General features: G+C 51.1%; 1 protein-coding gene across 4 annotated transcripts in view; it reads right to left on the reverse strand.

Moving 5' to 3' along the window:
• npas1 (neuronal PAS domain protein 1) overlaps window positions 1–16,501 on the reverse strand; it is a 402,370-nt gene that overhangs the window by 236,798 nt on the left and 149,071 nt on the right. For all 4 annotated transcript variants that reach the window (XM_038786009.1, XM_038786006.1, XM_038786007.1 and 1 more), the window contains one exon: window positions 4,013–4,257. In XM_038786009.1, the coding sequence (XP_038641937.1) occupies window positions 4,013–4,257 (245 nt within the window). The remainder of the gene's footprint in view (window positions 1–4,012; window positions 4,258–16,501) is intronic.

Consider the following 16,501-nt stretch of genomic DNA (forward strand, 5'->3'; position numbering starts at 1 on the left):
ACATGACTTCAATATGACAAGACCAAATTGATAATAGAACAGAAAATGCTGGATGAACACTGGCAGTATCTCTGGAGGGAAACTGAAGGAGCGATCCACGGGCCAGGCCACCCTCGAACGGAAGCGCGGCGTGGCCGATAGGTGCCGAGTGAAGCCTCCCGCCAGCTTCCCGGCAGCCATTGCGTCTCGCGGGATCCGTACATGTCCCGCGAGGCGTCGGAATCAGGAACCCCCACCACAGTAGGCGTGACGAAGCCACGCTCGGGTAAGTAGATCTTACTTTGGGGGTGGGGGGGGGGTGCAGGACAGGTAATAGGGATGTCTGACGTCTGACAGGTGGGGGGTCATAGAAACATAGAAAGTAGGTGCAGAAGTAGGCCATTCGGCCCTTCAAGCCTGCACCACCATTCAATATGATCATGGCTGATCATCCAAATTCTCTCCAACTTGATCCCTTTAGCCGTAAGGGCCAAGTCCAACTCCCTCTTGAATATATCCAACGAAACAGCCCCAACTGCTTTCTGCGGTAGAGAATTCCACAAGTTCCCAACTCTCTGAGAGAAGAAGTTCTTCCTCATCTCAGTCCTGAATGGCTGACCCCTTATTCTTAGGCTGTGACCCCTAGTTCTGGGCGTCCCCAACATCGGGAACATTCTTCCCGCCTCTAGCCCCATCAGGATTTGATACGTTTCTGTGAGATCCCCTCTCATTCTTCCAAACTCCAGTCAGTACAAGCCCAGTCCATCCAGTCTTTCTTCATCTGTCAGTCCTGCCACCCCAGGGATTAGTCTGGTGAATCTTCGCTGGACACCCTCAATAGCAGGAATGTCCTTCCTCAAACTAGGAGACCATAACTGCGCACAACACTCAAGGTGTGGCCTCACCAAGGCCCTGTATAACTGAAGCAATAAGAAGCCTTACAACACCAGGTTAAAGAGCAAGAGGTTTATTTGGAATCACTAGCTTCCGGAGCGCAGCTCCTTCATCAGTTGATTCCATACAAACCTGTTGGACTTTAACCTGGTGTTGTAAGACTTCTTACTGTGCCCACCCCAGTCCAATGCCAGCATCTCCACAGCATTGCTTTTTAAATTTAATTTTTTTCCAATTTTTTTTTTAGGGGCAAGTTACCGTGGCCAATGCACCTACCCTGCACATCTTTGGGTTGTGGGGGGCGAAACCCACGCAGACACGGGGGAGAATGTGCAAACTCCACACGGACAGTGACCCAGAGCTGGGATCGAACCTGGGACCTCGGCGCCGTGAGGCAGCAGGGCTAACCCACTGCGCCACCCTGCTGCCTGTTCAGGCGATGTTGCTGCTCCCTAATTGCCCTTGGGTATTTCGGATAGGGCAGTTAAGAGTCAACCCCATTTGCTGTGGGTCTGGAGTCACGTGTAGGCCAGACCGGGTAAGGACGGCCGATTTCCTTCCCTAAAGGGGGACATTAGTGAACCAGATGGGTTCAGGCGATGGTTTCATGGTCATCCTTCGACTTTTTAATTTCAGATTTCAAATTTCACCATCTGCAGGGGTGGGATTTGAACCCAGGTACCTGGGTGTCCAGATTACCAGTTCAGTGAGAATATCACGGCATCACCATTTCCCAGGGAGCACCTAGATCAGGGGTGGGCAAACTTTTCCGTGCAAGGGCCACATTCAGAAATTCACAATTTTAAAGGGCCGCATAGTATATTAAGTAAAATAATTACTTCACCCGGTTATGATTCTGGGCGCCTCATATAGAACATAGAACAGTACAGCACAGAACAGGCCCTTCGGCCCTCGACGTTGTGCCGAGCAATGATCACCCTACTCAAGTCAACGTATCCACCCTATACCAGTAAGTAACCCAACAGCCCCCCCCCCCCCCCCATTAACCTTAAAAAAAAATTTAAAATTTTTTTAAAAAAAAAAATTATTTTTTTTTAAATTCTTTTTTTTTTAATGACTTGGTGGGCCGCATAATGACCTTTGGCGGGCCGTAGTTTGCCCACCCCTGACCTAGAGCCTTTACTTCATCTTGTCTTTCCATTTCTTTCCAGTTTCTGGCTTATTTTGGGCTTTGTTCCCACTGGGCCACCTCCAACTGAATGAGCCGGTCCCGATGACCTTGTGCAGCTCAAGGACTGAGCGCTGACCTCTTAAATTAATAACCAGTTAGAAGGAGCCTCTCTAAACTATCTTACAGGAACATGTGTGGGTTTATCTTGCTTGGCAGAACTCAATCCAAGACTTAGGCCGGGGTTATCCGGCCTAGCGCACCACAGGGATCCTGCCGCCCCGTCAACCGTTTTAATCTATTCCTGGCTCCAGTCCTCTGCCACATCCTCCATGGTGGGTCTGGAGAACCCCCGCATTGGGCGGGGCTGGAAAGTCCAGGCCTTGATCCTGAACCGGAGAAATCCATCCTTATTATTAATCATTTCGCCAGTCTCTGTATTCGGAGCCATTGATGAATAATTGTCTTCTGGAAAGGTTTAATGATTGTCTTTTTCAGTCAACGTTCAGTGACTTGTCATAATGTACGCCAGTATATCATGGTGCAGACATACACTGGGACCAATCAACATGCACAAACACCGCAGCCAATCACCAGTTAGAATACACACACGATAAAGGCAGAGGGCACCACGGTTCCCGCTCATTCTGGGTGCTGCCTCTCAATGTAACAAGAACTCATCCAGCCCAGCACAGACTCACACTGCGTGCTGAGAGAATCAACTGGTTCGGACAAGGCGTAGGTCTCTAGTTAAACCAGCATCGTTCAAACCCACAGTTCTCGTATATCGATGAGTTTATAGTTAGTTAATAAAATAGAGTTGAACCTTCCTCAGTGTTGGTGGTATATGTTAACCTCGCAAGTATACATTATCCAACATTTCAGTGACTCAGGAGGCCTGGGTGATTTATGTACAGAATACGGAATCTTACTTTTCCTTCCCTGCAAAGCAGGGGAGAGGTTACCCCCCCCCCCCCCCCCCTCCCGCCCCCCACCCCCCAACCTCCACCTCATCCCAGAGCCACATCATTGAGATTGGCGACCATTAGGAACGCAGGCGGCAAGAGGGCGGCCATTGCCCCTTGGGCCTGTTCTGCCATCCAGTCAGACTGATCTGCATCTCAACTCCATTCATCAGGCATGGCTCTATATCTAATGGTGGCCATAGATCCTTTGAAGTTACATCTTCTCTTCCTGCTTCAATACCGTAACGGATAGAAACTGTTTCGGTGGCAGCGCCCACTGCTCGCTGCTATCCAGCAGCGAGTGAAGTATACGCACTCTGTGTCCTTTCACAGTGAGAGTTTCAATGTGCTGGAATGGCCTGGGGCTTGAATGACCAGTGACTGATTCACTTCCAAGCTGTCTGGACCATCAGAGGATTTGATTGGTCAAAACAGGAGCTGGAGTCGGCCATGCGGCCCTTTGAGCCAGCCCCGCCATTCGGTCACACCGTGGGCCTGCTGATCTGGGCTCCCCACGCCTTGTTTCCCGGTGACGGGAGGAGGCCCGTCATTGGCCGGCAGCCGGGATCTACTGGTCCCGCCACGGTCAATGGGATTTGCCCCTTGAATCCACCCCGTGTTGCCAGGAAACACGGGGGCGGGTCTGGAAGATCTCACCCCATGGGCGAGGCCTATCTACATGAACCGCATTTTCCTGCCTCATCCCTAAGCTCCCAAAATTCTATTTGTGCCAGTCACCCAAAGACCGAGTATTCCAGACCTCGGGATGAGAATTCCAAAGATTCACAACCCCTTTGAGCGAGAAAACGTCTCCTCATCTCAATGACTGCCCCCCCTTACTCTGAGAGTAAAGCTCCCTCGACACTGTCTCCATTGATGAGTTCTGAAATCACCAGCCTGTGGGAGACAGACCCTCGGTATCTACCCCCCTTCTGAGCACCACAGGAATTTTACACATTTCAACAGAGTTTGCGTCTCCCATCGTCCAAACTCCAGAGAGCGCAGGCCCATTCTACCCCACCCCGCCACGGATAGGTCAACATACCTTTTACAGACATGTTGGGCGGGGGCCCCTCGATTCTCAGGTTCCAAGGGGGATCTCCCAGGTTGGCAAAGTCCCTCATCCGGAGGTAGCTGATGGTCAGCCGGATGATGGAGGCCTTGTCCAGTTGGCTGGTGATGGCCCCCGGCAGTGGAAGCATCTTGGCCAACTCGTAAAACTCAAAGTTTTCCTTTCCCCGGCGAAAGCGAGCAGCATTCCGGGACTTCTCCTTCCGGAGGGCTTGGAGACTGGAAGAGAAAAAAAAGAATTCCGTCCTTAGCGTTTCACCCTTTCATCATTCTCCACTGTTTTGTTAATTTTTTCTTCAGGGGCACAAAGCAATTCTGGTTAGAGAGAGAATCTGCTCATAGAATCTATAGGCCACCTAATAGTTCTAGAGATGTAGAGGAAAGGATGGCGAAGATGATTCTGGAAAAGAGCGAAAGTAACAGGGTAGTTGTTATGGGAGACTTTAACTTTCCAAATATTGACTGGAAAAGATATAGTTCGAGTACATTAGATGGGTCGTTCTTTGTACAATGTGTGCAGGAGGGTTTCCTGACACAATATGTTGACAGGCCAACAAGAGGCGAGGCCACATTGGATTTGGTTTTGGGTAATGAACCAGGCCAGGTGTTAGATCTGGAGGTAGGTGAGCACTTTGGAAACAGTGACCACAATTCGGTGACCTTTACGTTAGTGATGGAAAGGGATAAGTATACCCCGCAGGGCAAGAGTTATAGCTGGGGGAAGGGCAATTATGATGACATGAGACATGGCTTAGGATGTGTAGGTTGGAGAAGTAGGCTGCAAGGGTTGGGCACACTGGATATGTGGAGCTTGTTCAAGGAACAGCTATTGCATGTTCTTGATAAGTACGTACCAGTCAGGCAGGGAGGAAGGGGTCGAGCGAGGGAACCGTGGTTTACCAAAGAAGTGGAATCTCTTGTTAAGAGGAAGAAGGAGGCCTATGTGAAGATGAGGCGTGAAGTTTCAGTTGGGGCGCTTGATAGTTACAAGGAAGCGAGGAAGGATCTAAAGAGAGAGCTAAGACGAGCAAGGAGGGGACATGAGAAGTCTTTAGCAGGTAGGATCAAGGAAAACCCAAAAGCTTTCTATAGGTATGTCAGGAATAAAAGAATGACTAGGGTAAGAGTAGGGCCAGTCAAGGACAGTGGTGGGAAGTTGTGTGTGGAGGCTGAGGAGATAAGCGAGATACTAAATGAATACTTTTCGTCAGTATTCACTCAGGAAAAAGATAATATTGTGGAGGAGAATGCTGAGACCCAGGCTATTAGAATATATGGCATTGAGGTGCGTAGGGAAGAAGTGTTGGCAATTCTGGACAAGGTGAAAATAGATAAGTCCCCGGGGCCTGATGGGATTTATCCTAGGATTCTCTGGGAAGCCAGGGAAGAGATTGCTGAGCCTTTGGCTTTGATTTTTAGGTCATCATTGGCTACAGGAATAGTGCCAGAGGACTGGAGGATAGCAAATGTGGTCCCTTTGTTCAAGAAGGGGAGTAGAGATAACCCCGGTAACTATAGGCCGGTGAGTCTAACGTCTGTGGTGGGTAAAGTCTTGGAGAGGCTTATAAAAGATACGATTTATAATCATCTAGATAGGAATAATATGATTAGGGATAGTCAGCATGGTTTTGTGAAGGGTAGGTCATGCCAAACAAACCTTATCGAGTTCTTTGAGAAGGTGACTGAACAGGTAGACGAGGGTAGAGTAGTTGATGTGGTGTATATGGATTTCAGTAAAGCGTTTGATAAGGTTCCCCACGGTCAGCTATTGCAGAAAATACGGAGGCTGGGGATTGAGGGTGATTTAGAGATGTGGATCAGAAATTGGCTAGTTGAAAGAAGACAGAGAGAGGTGGTTGATGGGAAATGTTCAGAATGGAGTTCAGTTACGAGTGGCGGACCACAAGGATCTGTTCTGGGGCCATTGCTGTTTGTCATTTTTATAAATGACCTAGAGGAGGGCGCAGAAGGATGGGTGAGTAAATTTGCAGACGACACTAAAGTCGGTGGAGTTGTAGACAGTGCGGAAGGATGTTGCAGGTTACAGAGGGACATAGATAAGCTGCAGAGCTGGGCTGAGAGGTGGCAAATGGAGTTTAATGTGGAGAAGTGTGAGGTGATACACTTTGGAAAGAATAACAGGAATGCGGAATATTTGGCTAATGGTAAAATTCTTGGTAGTGTGGATGAGCAGAGGGATTTCGGTGTCCATGTACATAGATCCCTGAAAGTTGCCACCCAGGTTGATAGGGTTGTGAAGAAGGCCTATGGTGTGTTGGCCTTTATTGGTAGAGGGATTGAGTTCCAGAGCCATGAGGTCATGTTGCAGTTGTACAAAACTCTAGTACGGCCGCATTTGGAGTATTGCGTACAGTTCTGGTCGCCTCATAATAGGAAGGACATGGAAGCTTTGGAACGGGTGCAGAGGAGATTTACCAGGATGTTGCCTGGTATGGAGGGAAAATCTTATGAGGAAAGGCTGATGGACTTGAGGTTATTTTCGTTAGAGAGAAGAAGGTTAAGAGGTGACTTAATAGAGGCATACAAAATGATCAGAGGGTTAGATAGGGTGGACAGCGAGAGCCTTCTCCCGCGGATGGAGATGGCTAGCACGAGGGGACATAGCCTTAAATTGAGGGGTAATAGATATAGGACAGAGGTCAGAGGTAGGTTTTTTACGCAAAGAGTGGTGAGGCCGTGGAATGCCCTACCTGCAACAGTAGTGAACTCGCCAACATTGAGGGCATTTAAAAGTTTATTGGATAAGCATATGGATGATAAGGGCATAGTGTAGGTTAGATGGCCTTTAGTTTTTTTCCATGTCGGTGCAACATCGAGGGCCGAAGGGCCTGTACCGCGCTGTATCGTTCTATGTTCTATGTTCTATAGTAACCATCAAAGTCTCTCAGGTCAGATACAGAGTAAAGCTCCCTCTACACGGTCCCCATCAAACACTCCCAGGCCAGGTACAGCACGGGGTTAGATACAGAGTAAAGCTCCCTCTACACTGTCCCCATCAAACACTCCCAGGACAGGTACAACACGGGGTTAGATACAGAGTAAAGCTCCCTCTACACTGTCCCCATCAAACACTCCCAGGACAGGTACAGCAGGGGGTTAGATACAGAGTAAAGCTCCCTCTACACTGTCCCCATCAAACACTCCCAGGACAGGTACAGCAGGAGGTTCGATACAGAGTAAAGTTCCCTCTACACTGTCCGCATCAAACACTCCCAGGACAGGTACAGCACGGGGTTAGATACAGAGTAAAGCTCCCTCTACACTGTCCCCATCAAACACTCCCAGGACAGGTACAGCACGGGGTTAGATATAGAGTAAAGCTCCCTCTCCACTGTCCCCATCAGACACTCCCAGGACAGGAACAGCACGGGGTTAGATACAGAGTAAAGCTCCCTCTCCACTGTCCCCATCAGACACTCCCAGGACAGGTACAGCACGGGATTAGATACAGAGTAAAGCTCCCTCTACACTGTCCCCATAAAACACTCCCAGGACAGGAACAGCACGGGGTTAGATACAGAGTAAAGCTCCCTCTATACTGTCCCCATCAAACACTCCCAGGACAGGTACAGCACGGAGTTAGATACAGAGTAAAGCTCCCTCTACACTGTCCCCATCAAACACTCCCAGGACAGGTACAGCACGGGGTTAGATACAGAGTAAAGCTCCCTCTACACTGTCCCCATCAGACACTCCCAGGACAGGTACAGCACGGGATTAGATACAGAGTAAAGCTCCCTCTACACTGTCCCCATAAAACACTCCCAGGACAGGAACAGCACGGGGTTAGATACAGAGTAAAGCTCCCTCTATACTGTCCCCATCAAACACTCCCAGGACAGGTACAGCACGGAGTTAGATACAGAGTAAAGCACCCTCTACACTGTCCCCATCAAACACTCCCAGGACAGGTACAGCACGGGGTTAGATACAGAGTAAAGCTCCCTCTACACTGTCCCCATCAAACACTCCCAGGACAGGTACAGCAGGGGGTTAGATACAGAGTAAAGCTCCCTCTACACTGTCCCCATCAAACACTCCCAGGACAGGTACAGCAGGAGGTTCGATACAGAGTAAAGCTCCCTCTACACTGTCCGCATCAAACACTCCCAGGACAGGTACAGCATGGGGTTAGATACAGAGTAAAGCTCCCTCTACACTGTCCCCATCAAACACTCCCAGGACAGGTACAGCACGGGGTTAGATACAAAGTAAAGCTCCCTCTCCACTGTGCCCATCAGACACTCCCAGGACAGGAACAGCACGGGGTTAGATACAGAGTAAAGCTCCCTCTACACTGTCCCCATCAAACACTCCCAGGACAGGCACAGCAGGAGGTTAGATACAGAGTAAAGCTCCCTCTCCACTGTCCCCATCAGACACTCCCAGGACAGGTACAGCACGGGGTTAGATACAGAGTAAAGCTCCCTCTACACTGTCCCCATCAAACACTCCCAGGACAGGTACAGCACGGGGTTAGATACAGAGTAAAGCTCCATCTACACTGTCCCCATCAACACTCCCAGGACAGGTACAGCACAGGGTTAGATACAGAGTAAAGCTCCCTCTACACTGTCCCCATCAAACACTCCCAGGACAGGTACAGCACGGTGTTAGATACAGAGTAAAGCTCCCTCTACACTGACCCCATCAAACACTCCCAGGACAGGTACAGCACGGGGTTAGATACAGAGTAAAGCTCCCTCTACACTGTCCGCATCAAACACTCCCAGGACAGGTACAGCACGGGGTTAGATACAGAGTAAAGCTCCCTCTCCACTGTCCCCATCAGACACTCCCAGGACAGGAACAGCACGGGGTTAGATACAGAGTAAAGCTCCCTTTACACTGACCCCATCAAACACTCCCAGGACAGGTACAGCACGGGGTTAGATACAGAGTAAAGCTCCCTCTACACTGTCCCCATCAAACACTCCCAGAACAGGTACAGCACGGGGTTAGATACAGAGTAAAGCTCTCTCTGCACTGACCCCATCAAACACTCCCAGGACAGGGACAGCATGGGGTTAGATACAGAGTAAAGCTCCCTCTACACTGTCCCCATCAAACACTCCCAGGACAGGTACAGCACGGGGTTAGATACAGAGTAAAGCTCCCTCTCCACTGTCCCCATCAGACACTCCCAGGACAGGAACAGCACGGGGTTAGATACAGAGTAAAGCTCCCTTTACACTGACCCCATCAAACACTCCCAGGACAGGTACAGCACGGGGTTAGATACAGAGTAAAGCTCCCTCTACACTGTCCCCATCAAACACTCCCAGGACAGGTACAGCAGGGGGTTAGATACAGAGTAAAGCTCCCTCTACACTGTCCCCATCAAACACTCCCAGGACAGGTACAGCAGGAGGTTCGATACAGAGTAAAGCTCCCTCTACACTGTCCGCATCAAACACTCCCAGGACAGGTACAGCATGGGGTTAGATACAGAGTAAAGCTCCCTCTACACTGTCCCCATCAAACACTCCCAGGACAGGTACAGCACGGGGTTAGATACAAAGTAAAGCTCCCTCTCCACTGTGCCCATCAGACACTCCCAGGACAGGAACAGCACGGGGTTAGATACAGAGTAAAGCTCCCTCTACACTGTCCCCATCAAACACTCCCAGGACAGGCACAGCAGGAGGTTAGATACAGAGTAAAGCTCCCTCTCCAATGTCCCCATCAGACACTCCCAGGACAGGTACAGCACGGGGTTAGATACAGAGTAAAGCTCCCTCTACACTGTCCCCATCAAACACTCCCAGGACAGGTACAGCACGGGGTTAGATACAGAGTAAAGCTCCATCTACACTGTCCCCATCAACACTCCCAGGACAGGTACAGCACAGGGTTAGATACAGAGTAAAGCTCCCTCTACACTGTCCCCATCAAACACTCCCAGGACAGGTACAGCACGGTGTTAGATACAGAGTAAAGCTCCCTCTACACTGACCCCATCAAACTCTACCAGGACAGGTACAGCACGGGGTTAGATACAGAGTAAAGCTCCCTCTACACTGTCCGCATCAAACACTCCCAGGACAGGGACAGCACGGGGTTAGATACAGAGTAACGCTCCCTCTCCACTGTCCCCATCAAACACTCCCAGGACAGGAACAGCACGGGGTTAGATACAGAGTAAAGCTCCCTTTACACTGACCCCATCAAACACTCCCAGGACAGGTACAGCACGGGGTTAGATACAGAGTAAAGCTCCCTCTACACTGTCCCCATCAAACACTCCCAGAACAGGTACAGCACGGGGTTAGATACAGAGTAAAGCTCTCTCTGCACTGACCCCATCAAACACTCCCAGGACAGGGACAGCATGGGGTTAGATACAGAGTAAAGCTCCCTCTACACTGTCCCCATCAAACACTCCCAGGACAGGTACAGCACGGGGTTAGATACAGAGTAAAGCTCCCTCTCCACTGTCCCCATCAGACACTCCCAGGACAGGAACAGCACGGGGTTAGATACAGAGTAAAGCTCCCTTTACACTGACCCCATCAAACACTCCCAGGACAGGTACAGCACGGGGTTAGATACAGAGTAAAGCTCCCTCTACACTGTCCCCATCAAACACTCCCTGAACAGGTACAGCACGGGGTTAGATACAGAGTAAAGCTCTCTCTGCACTGTCCCTATCAAACACTCCCAGGACAGGGACAGCATGGGGTTAGATACAGAGTAAAGCTCCCTCTACACTGTCCCCATCAAACACTCCCAGGACAGGTACAGTTAGATACAGAGTAAAGCTCCCTCTACACTGTCCCTATCAAACACTCTGAGGTATTGAGATGATCTCGGATTGGGCGGTTCACAAGCTCTGGGCTCAGAAAGGCTTGTCCTCCCCCTTCTGTTCCCATTAGTTGCTGGAATGTGCAAACATCCGAAGGAAGACTGGAACAGAGTTGGTTGCGTTGCCGCCCCCCACAGTGGATCTGCCTGCCAACACGCAGTGGCCCAGCTGCCAGCTGATGCCAAGGGAAGTACCAGCACAGCCTCCAGTATCTAGTCAGATGGAGCAAATCCATTCCTAATCGCTACGCGGAACAGCTCCATTCAGTCCCTGCGTTTGGAGCCGCCTGCCATTTGAAATCTCACTCCTACTCTAACATGTCTGTCCAGGGAAGCTCAACCTGCACTCGAGGAACAACAGCTCATCTCTCAATTATGGACTTTAAAGCCGCCACTGCCTCAACACAGATTGAATCATTTCCGCACTGCTTCCATTCTGTATTTTTCCCGTTAGAATCCTCATCTGCAGCTGCCCAGGAAAAGCCAATAAAACCTGAAAATAACAGGTCTTGGTTCAATCGGCGCTCGCTTTCAGTTATAGAAGTCCAGTTTGGACCAACACCAATCATTTCCCACGTTTTACTGCTGGGTCAAGTTTTAACCTCCTTACTTAAGAAGGGATGAACTTCGGAGAAGGTGCACGTGGCTGGTTCCGGAGATGAAGGGGTTGTTTTAGGAGGAAAGGCCGAGTGGGATTGGCCGATACTCGCTGGGATTTGGAGGACAGAAGGCGATCTCACTGAAACATATTATGATTTAGAGTTAACTCGGTGGGATAGACACGGAGCGGATAGAACCATAGAATCCCTGCAGTGCAGGAGACGGCCATTTGGCCCATCGAGTCAGCACCGACCCTCCGAAAGTCCACCCTAATCGAGGCCCGCTCCCCCAACACCACCGAACCTGCACATTTTTTGGACACTAGGGGAAATTTGGCACGGCCAATCCACCTAACCTGCACATCTTTGGAGGAAACCGGAGCACCCGGAGGAAACCCAGCCAGGCACGGGGAGAATGTGTAAACTCCGCACCGATAGTCACCCGAGGGCCGGAATCGAACCCGGGTCCCTGGCGCGGTGAGGCAGCGGCGTTAATGCCCGTGCCGCCATGCCGCCTGTTTTGATTCCCCTTGCGGGGGAATCTAGGAGGAGGGGGTACAGTTTAAAGATAAGGGGTCTCCCATGTAGGGCAGAGATAAGGAGACATTCTCTCTCTCTCTCTCTCGCAAAAGCTAGTCCGTGGAATTCGCTCCCCCCCCCAGGCAGCGACGGAGTTGGCTCATTGAATGAATTCAAGGCCGACTTCGACAGATTTTTTATCGACATGGGAATTGAGGGCTAATGGGGGACAGACAGGAAAGTGGAGTTAAACCCGCAATGAGGTCAGATTATCGAATAGAGGATGAGGCTCGAGGGGCTGAATGGACGACCCCCGCTCCTATTTTTTTCCAGTTATCATCTCTCGACCCATCTTTTGTTTCTTTACTCGCCCCATTACTATCTCTTCTTTTGTCCCGCCATCTTCCCTTTTGCCATTTAAACTCTCCCGCCTTCCACTCGATCACAGACCCTCCATTTTCTTCGCTTCTCCTCCCCCGGCCCACGAACTTGCTTCAGGCCTGTTCCGTCTCCTTCACCTTTCCCGCTTCCGATGAAAGATCAGTGACCCCCCCAACCCGTTTCCCACTCTCTCTTTTTAAAAAAAATATAAATTTAGAGTACCCGATTCATTTTGTCCAATTAAGGGGCAATCCTACCCTGCACATCTTTGGGTTGTGGGGGGCGAAACCCACGCAGACACGGGGAGAATGTGCAAACTCCGCACGGACAGTGACCCAGAGCCGGGGACCTCGGCCCCGTGAGGCAGCAGGGCTAACCTTTGCGCCACCGTGCTGCCCCACTGCCCGGATTCTGACTGACACGCTGAATATTTCCAGAATTTTCCGTCATCGATTTCAGGGGGGGGGGGGGGGGGTTTGGTTGAGGAAGAAAATAAAATTAACCGCACATTGGGAAGGGATAAAGCCCCCTTAAAGATGGATGCAGGCCGAGAAGGGATTCTCTTTTTGAAATGTCGAAAGTTGGACGTCCGCCAGGAAGGGACATAAACCATTACAATATTTACACAGCTGCAGGCAGAGAAAATACTGACTGGAATGTGTAAGGACTGCCGAGGATTGGTGCTTCTGGCATGTCACACCAGGAGCACATTGTACAAGGCAGCTTCGGAAGCCAAGCTTCTGCATATCATTCCGACAAGCGTTACGGCCATCCCAGAGAGTGAGCGAACCGTACATGGAAAATGTTATGAGGAAAGATTTCAGTCCTTTTTTAAAAAATTTAGTGTACCCAATTCATTTTTTCCAATTAAGGGGCAATTTAGCGTGTTCACCTACCCTGCACATCTTTAGGGTTGTGGGGGCGAAACCCACGCAGACACGGGGAGAATGTGCAAACTCCACACTGACAGCGACCCAGAGCCGGGATCGAACCCGGGACCTCGGCGCCGTGAGGCTGCAATGCTAACCCACTGCGTCACCGTGCTGCCCGAAGGTTTTCAGTCCTAGCTGATGGATTAAAGACTCGTGTGGAGGTGCCGTGTCTGAAGATAAGCTGCTGGCGTGGGTTAAATCCGGCCTCCTCGTCAACGGCCCCTATGCCTGCCGCCCAAAGCTGAATCAGTTCTCCGCTGAACCACGCACTTGGGAGTATGTCAAGGGGCAGCGCGGTAGCATGGTGGTTAGCATAAATGCTTCACAGCTCCAGGGTCCCAGGTTCGGTTCCCGGCTGGGTCACTGTCTGTGTGGAGTCTGCACGTCCTCCCCGTGTGTGCGTGGGTTTCCTCCGGGTGCTCCGGTTTCCTCCCACAGTCCAAAGATGCGCGGGTTAGGTGGATTGGCCATGATAAATTGCCCGTAGTGTCCTAAAAAGTAAGGTTAAAGGGGGGGGGGGTTGTTGGGTTACGGGTATAGGGTGGATACGTGGGTTTGAGTAGGATCATTGCTCGGCACAACATCGAGGGCCGAAGGGCCTGTTCTGTGCTGTACTGTTCTATGTTCTATGTCGGCCGTTCCTTTTCTGTCGCTGGGTCAAGCTCCTGGAACGTCCTTCCCCCTAACAGCACAGTGGGTGTACCTACACCACGTGGACCGCAGCGGTTCAAGAAGGCAGCTCACCACCACCTTCTCGTGGGGCAATTAGGGATGGGCAACAAATGCTGGGCCCAGCCGGCGACGCCCCAATCCCAGGAACGAATGAAAAAGAAAAGTAGCATTGAAGCGGAGTAATATATATCCAAGGGTGTTCTACCAGTAACACTCTCTGTGCGATATAATTAGGATTGTTCGATCCAGTAACACACAGTGCGTGAGATAGAATGGACATATATTCAGTCGCAATATTCCCAGTGTGAAAAAGAACAGGATTTTCAGTCGTTCCCCGTTAATAAGACAGCCCCATGATCACACTTGTCCAACGTCGCGGTGCTGGACGGCTCCCACCTTGTTCCCACAAAACAGTCGCATGGGAAAACCACTGGGTCAAATCCGAGTCAGGGAACACAAACTCCCACCATGCTCGAGTGCAGCGGCAGAGGGGACAAAATTGGGACCTTCCCAGCCCAGCTGTGTTTGCAAATGGGACGGGCTGTAGCTGAGCGATTGTGCAGATGGCGCCTTGCGGTGCATGCTGGGAAAGTGGAAAATCCCCTCCCATCTGGGCTTCAGCAGGTTGGGGGGGGGGGTATTTGCCAAGTTTCCTGCTCCTAAGTCACTGGGCTGTCACTCCTGTTGGAGGGAGAGAGGGTATTTAGCTCTGATTTTAACCCCCTTCCCTCGCCCACCGATTCGGCAGAAATGGCACAGGCAGGGTTTTTTAAAAAAAAAAATTTTTTCTCTTTTTTTAAATAAATTTAGATTACCCAATTATTTTTTCCAATTAAGGGGCAATTTAGCGTGGCCAATCCACCTACTCTGCACATTTTTGGGTTGTGGGGGCGAAACCCACGCAGACACGGGGAGAGTGTGTAAACTCCACACAGACAGTGACCCAGAGCCGGGATCGAACCTGGGACCTCAGCGCCGTGAGGCAGCAGTGCTAACCCACTGCTGCCCTATTGCAATCATTTATAATAACTGCCTCCCTTTCTGCTTACACATCACACGCGGGTCTGCTCTGTCTCCATTTAACCTATTTTCCACACTCATTCTGCTCCTCCCGGATTACCGCTGTGGCTTTTAAACATAACATCCAGCGCTCCCCTCTCTGTGACTGGCTAATCTGTCAATTGTCTCCCCTCTCCCTGCCCCTCTCCTCAAAAACTGGCACACTCCGGGGACCCCCCTGTAAATACTGACCCCCCCCCCCCCCCCCCCCCCCCCCCCGGGGACTCCCTGTAAATACAGACACACTCCCCCGGGGACCCCCTGTAAATACTGACACACTCCCCGGGAACCCCCTGTAAATACTGACACACTCCCCGGGGACCCCCTGTAAATACTGACACACTCCCCGGGACCCCCTGTAAATACTGACACACTCCCCCGGGGACCCCCTGTAAATACTGACACACTCCCCGGGAACCCCCTGTAAATACTGACACATCCCCCGGGGACCCCCTGTAAATACTGACACACTTCCCGGGACCCCCTGTAAATACTGACACACTCCCCGGGGACCCCCTGTAAATACTGACACACTCCCCGGGGATCCCCTGTAAATACTGACACACTCCCCGGGACCTCTTGTAAATACTGACACACTCCCCGAAACCCCCTGTAAATACTGACACACTCCCCCCGGGACCCCCTGTAAATACAGACAAACTCCCCGGGACCCCCTGTAAATACTGACACACTCCCCGGGGACCCCCTGTAAATACAGACAAACTCCCCGGGACCCCCTGTACATACTGACACACTCCCTGGAGACCCCCTGTAAATACTGACACACTCCCCGGGGACCCCCTGTAAATACTGACACACTCCCTGGGGACCACCCTGTAAATACTGACACACTCCCTGGGGACCCCCTGTAAATACTGACACACTCCCCGGGGACCCCCTGTAAATACTGACACACTCCCCCGGGGACCCCTGTAAATATTGACACACTCCCCGAACCCCCCTGTAAATACTGACACACTCCCCGGGAACCCCCTGTAAATACTGACACACTCCCCGGGAACCCCCCTGTAAATACTGACACACTCCCCGGGGAACCCCTGTAAATACTGACACACTCTCTACAGGGATCCCCTGTAAATACTGACACACTCTCTACAGGGATCCCCTTTAAATACTGACACACTCCCCGGGGACCCCCTGTAAATACTGACACACTCCCCGGGGATCCCCTGTAAATACTGACACACTCCCCCCCGGGGACTCCCTGTAAATACTGACACACTCTCCAGGGACCCCCTGTAAATACTGACACACTCCCCGGGAGCCCCTGTAAATACTGACACACTCCCCCCCAGGGAACCCCTGTAAATACTGACACACTCCCTGCGACCCCCTATAAATGCTGACACATACCCCGGGACCCCCTGCAAATACTGACACACTCTCTGGGACCCCCTGTAAATACTGACACACTCCCCGGGGACCCCCTGTAAATACTGACACACTCCCCGGGGA

This window comes from Scyliorhinus canicula, chromosome 27 (assembly GCF_902713615.1).
Source record: "Scyliorhinus canicula chromosome 27, sScyCan1.1, whole genome shotgun sequence".
Taxonomy (NCBI): Eukaryota; Metazoa; Chordata; class Chondrichthyes; order Carcharhiniformes; family Scyliorhinidae; genus Scyliorhinus; species Scyliorhinus canicula.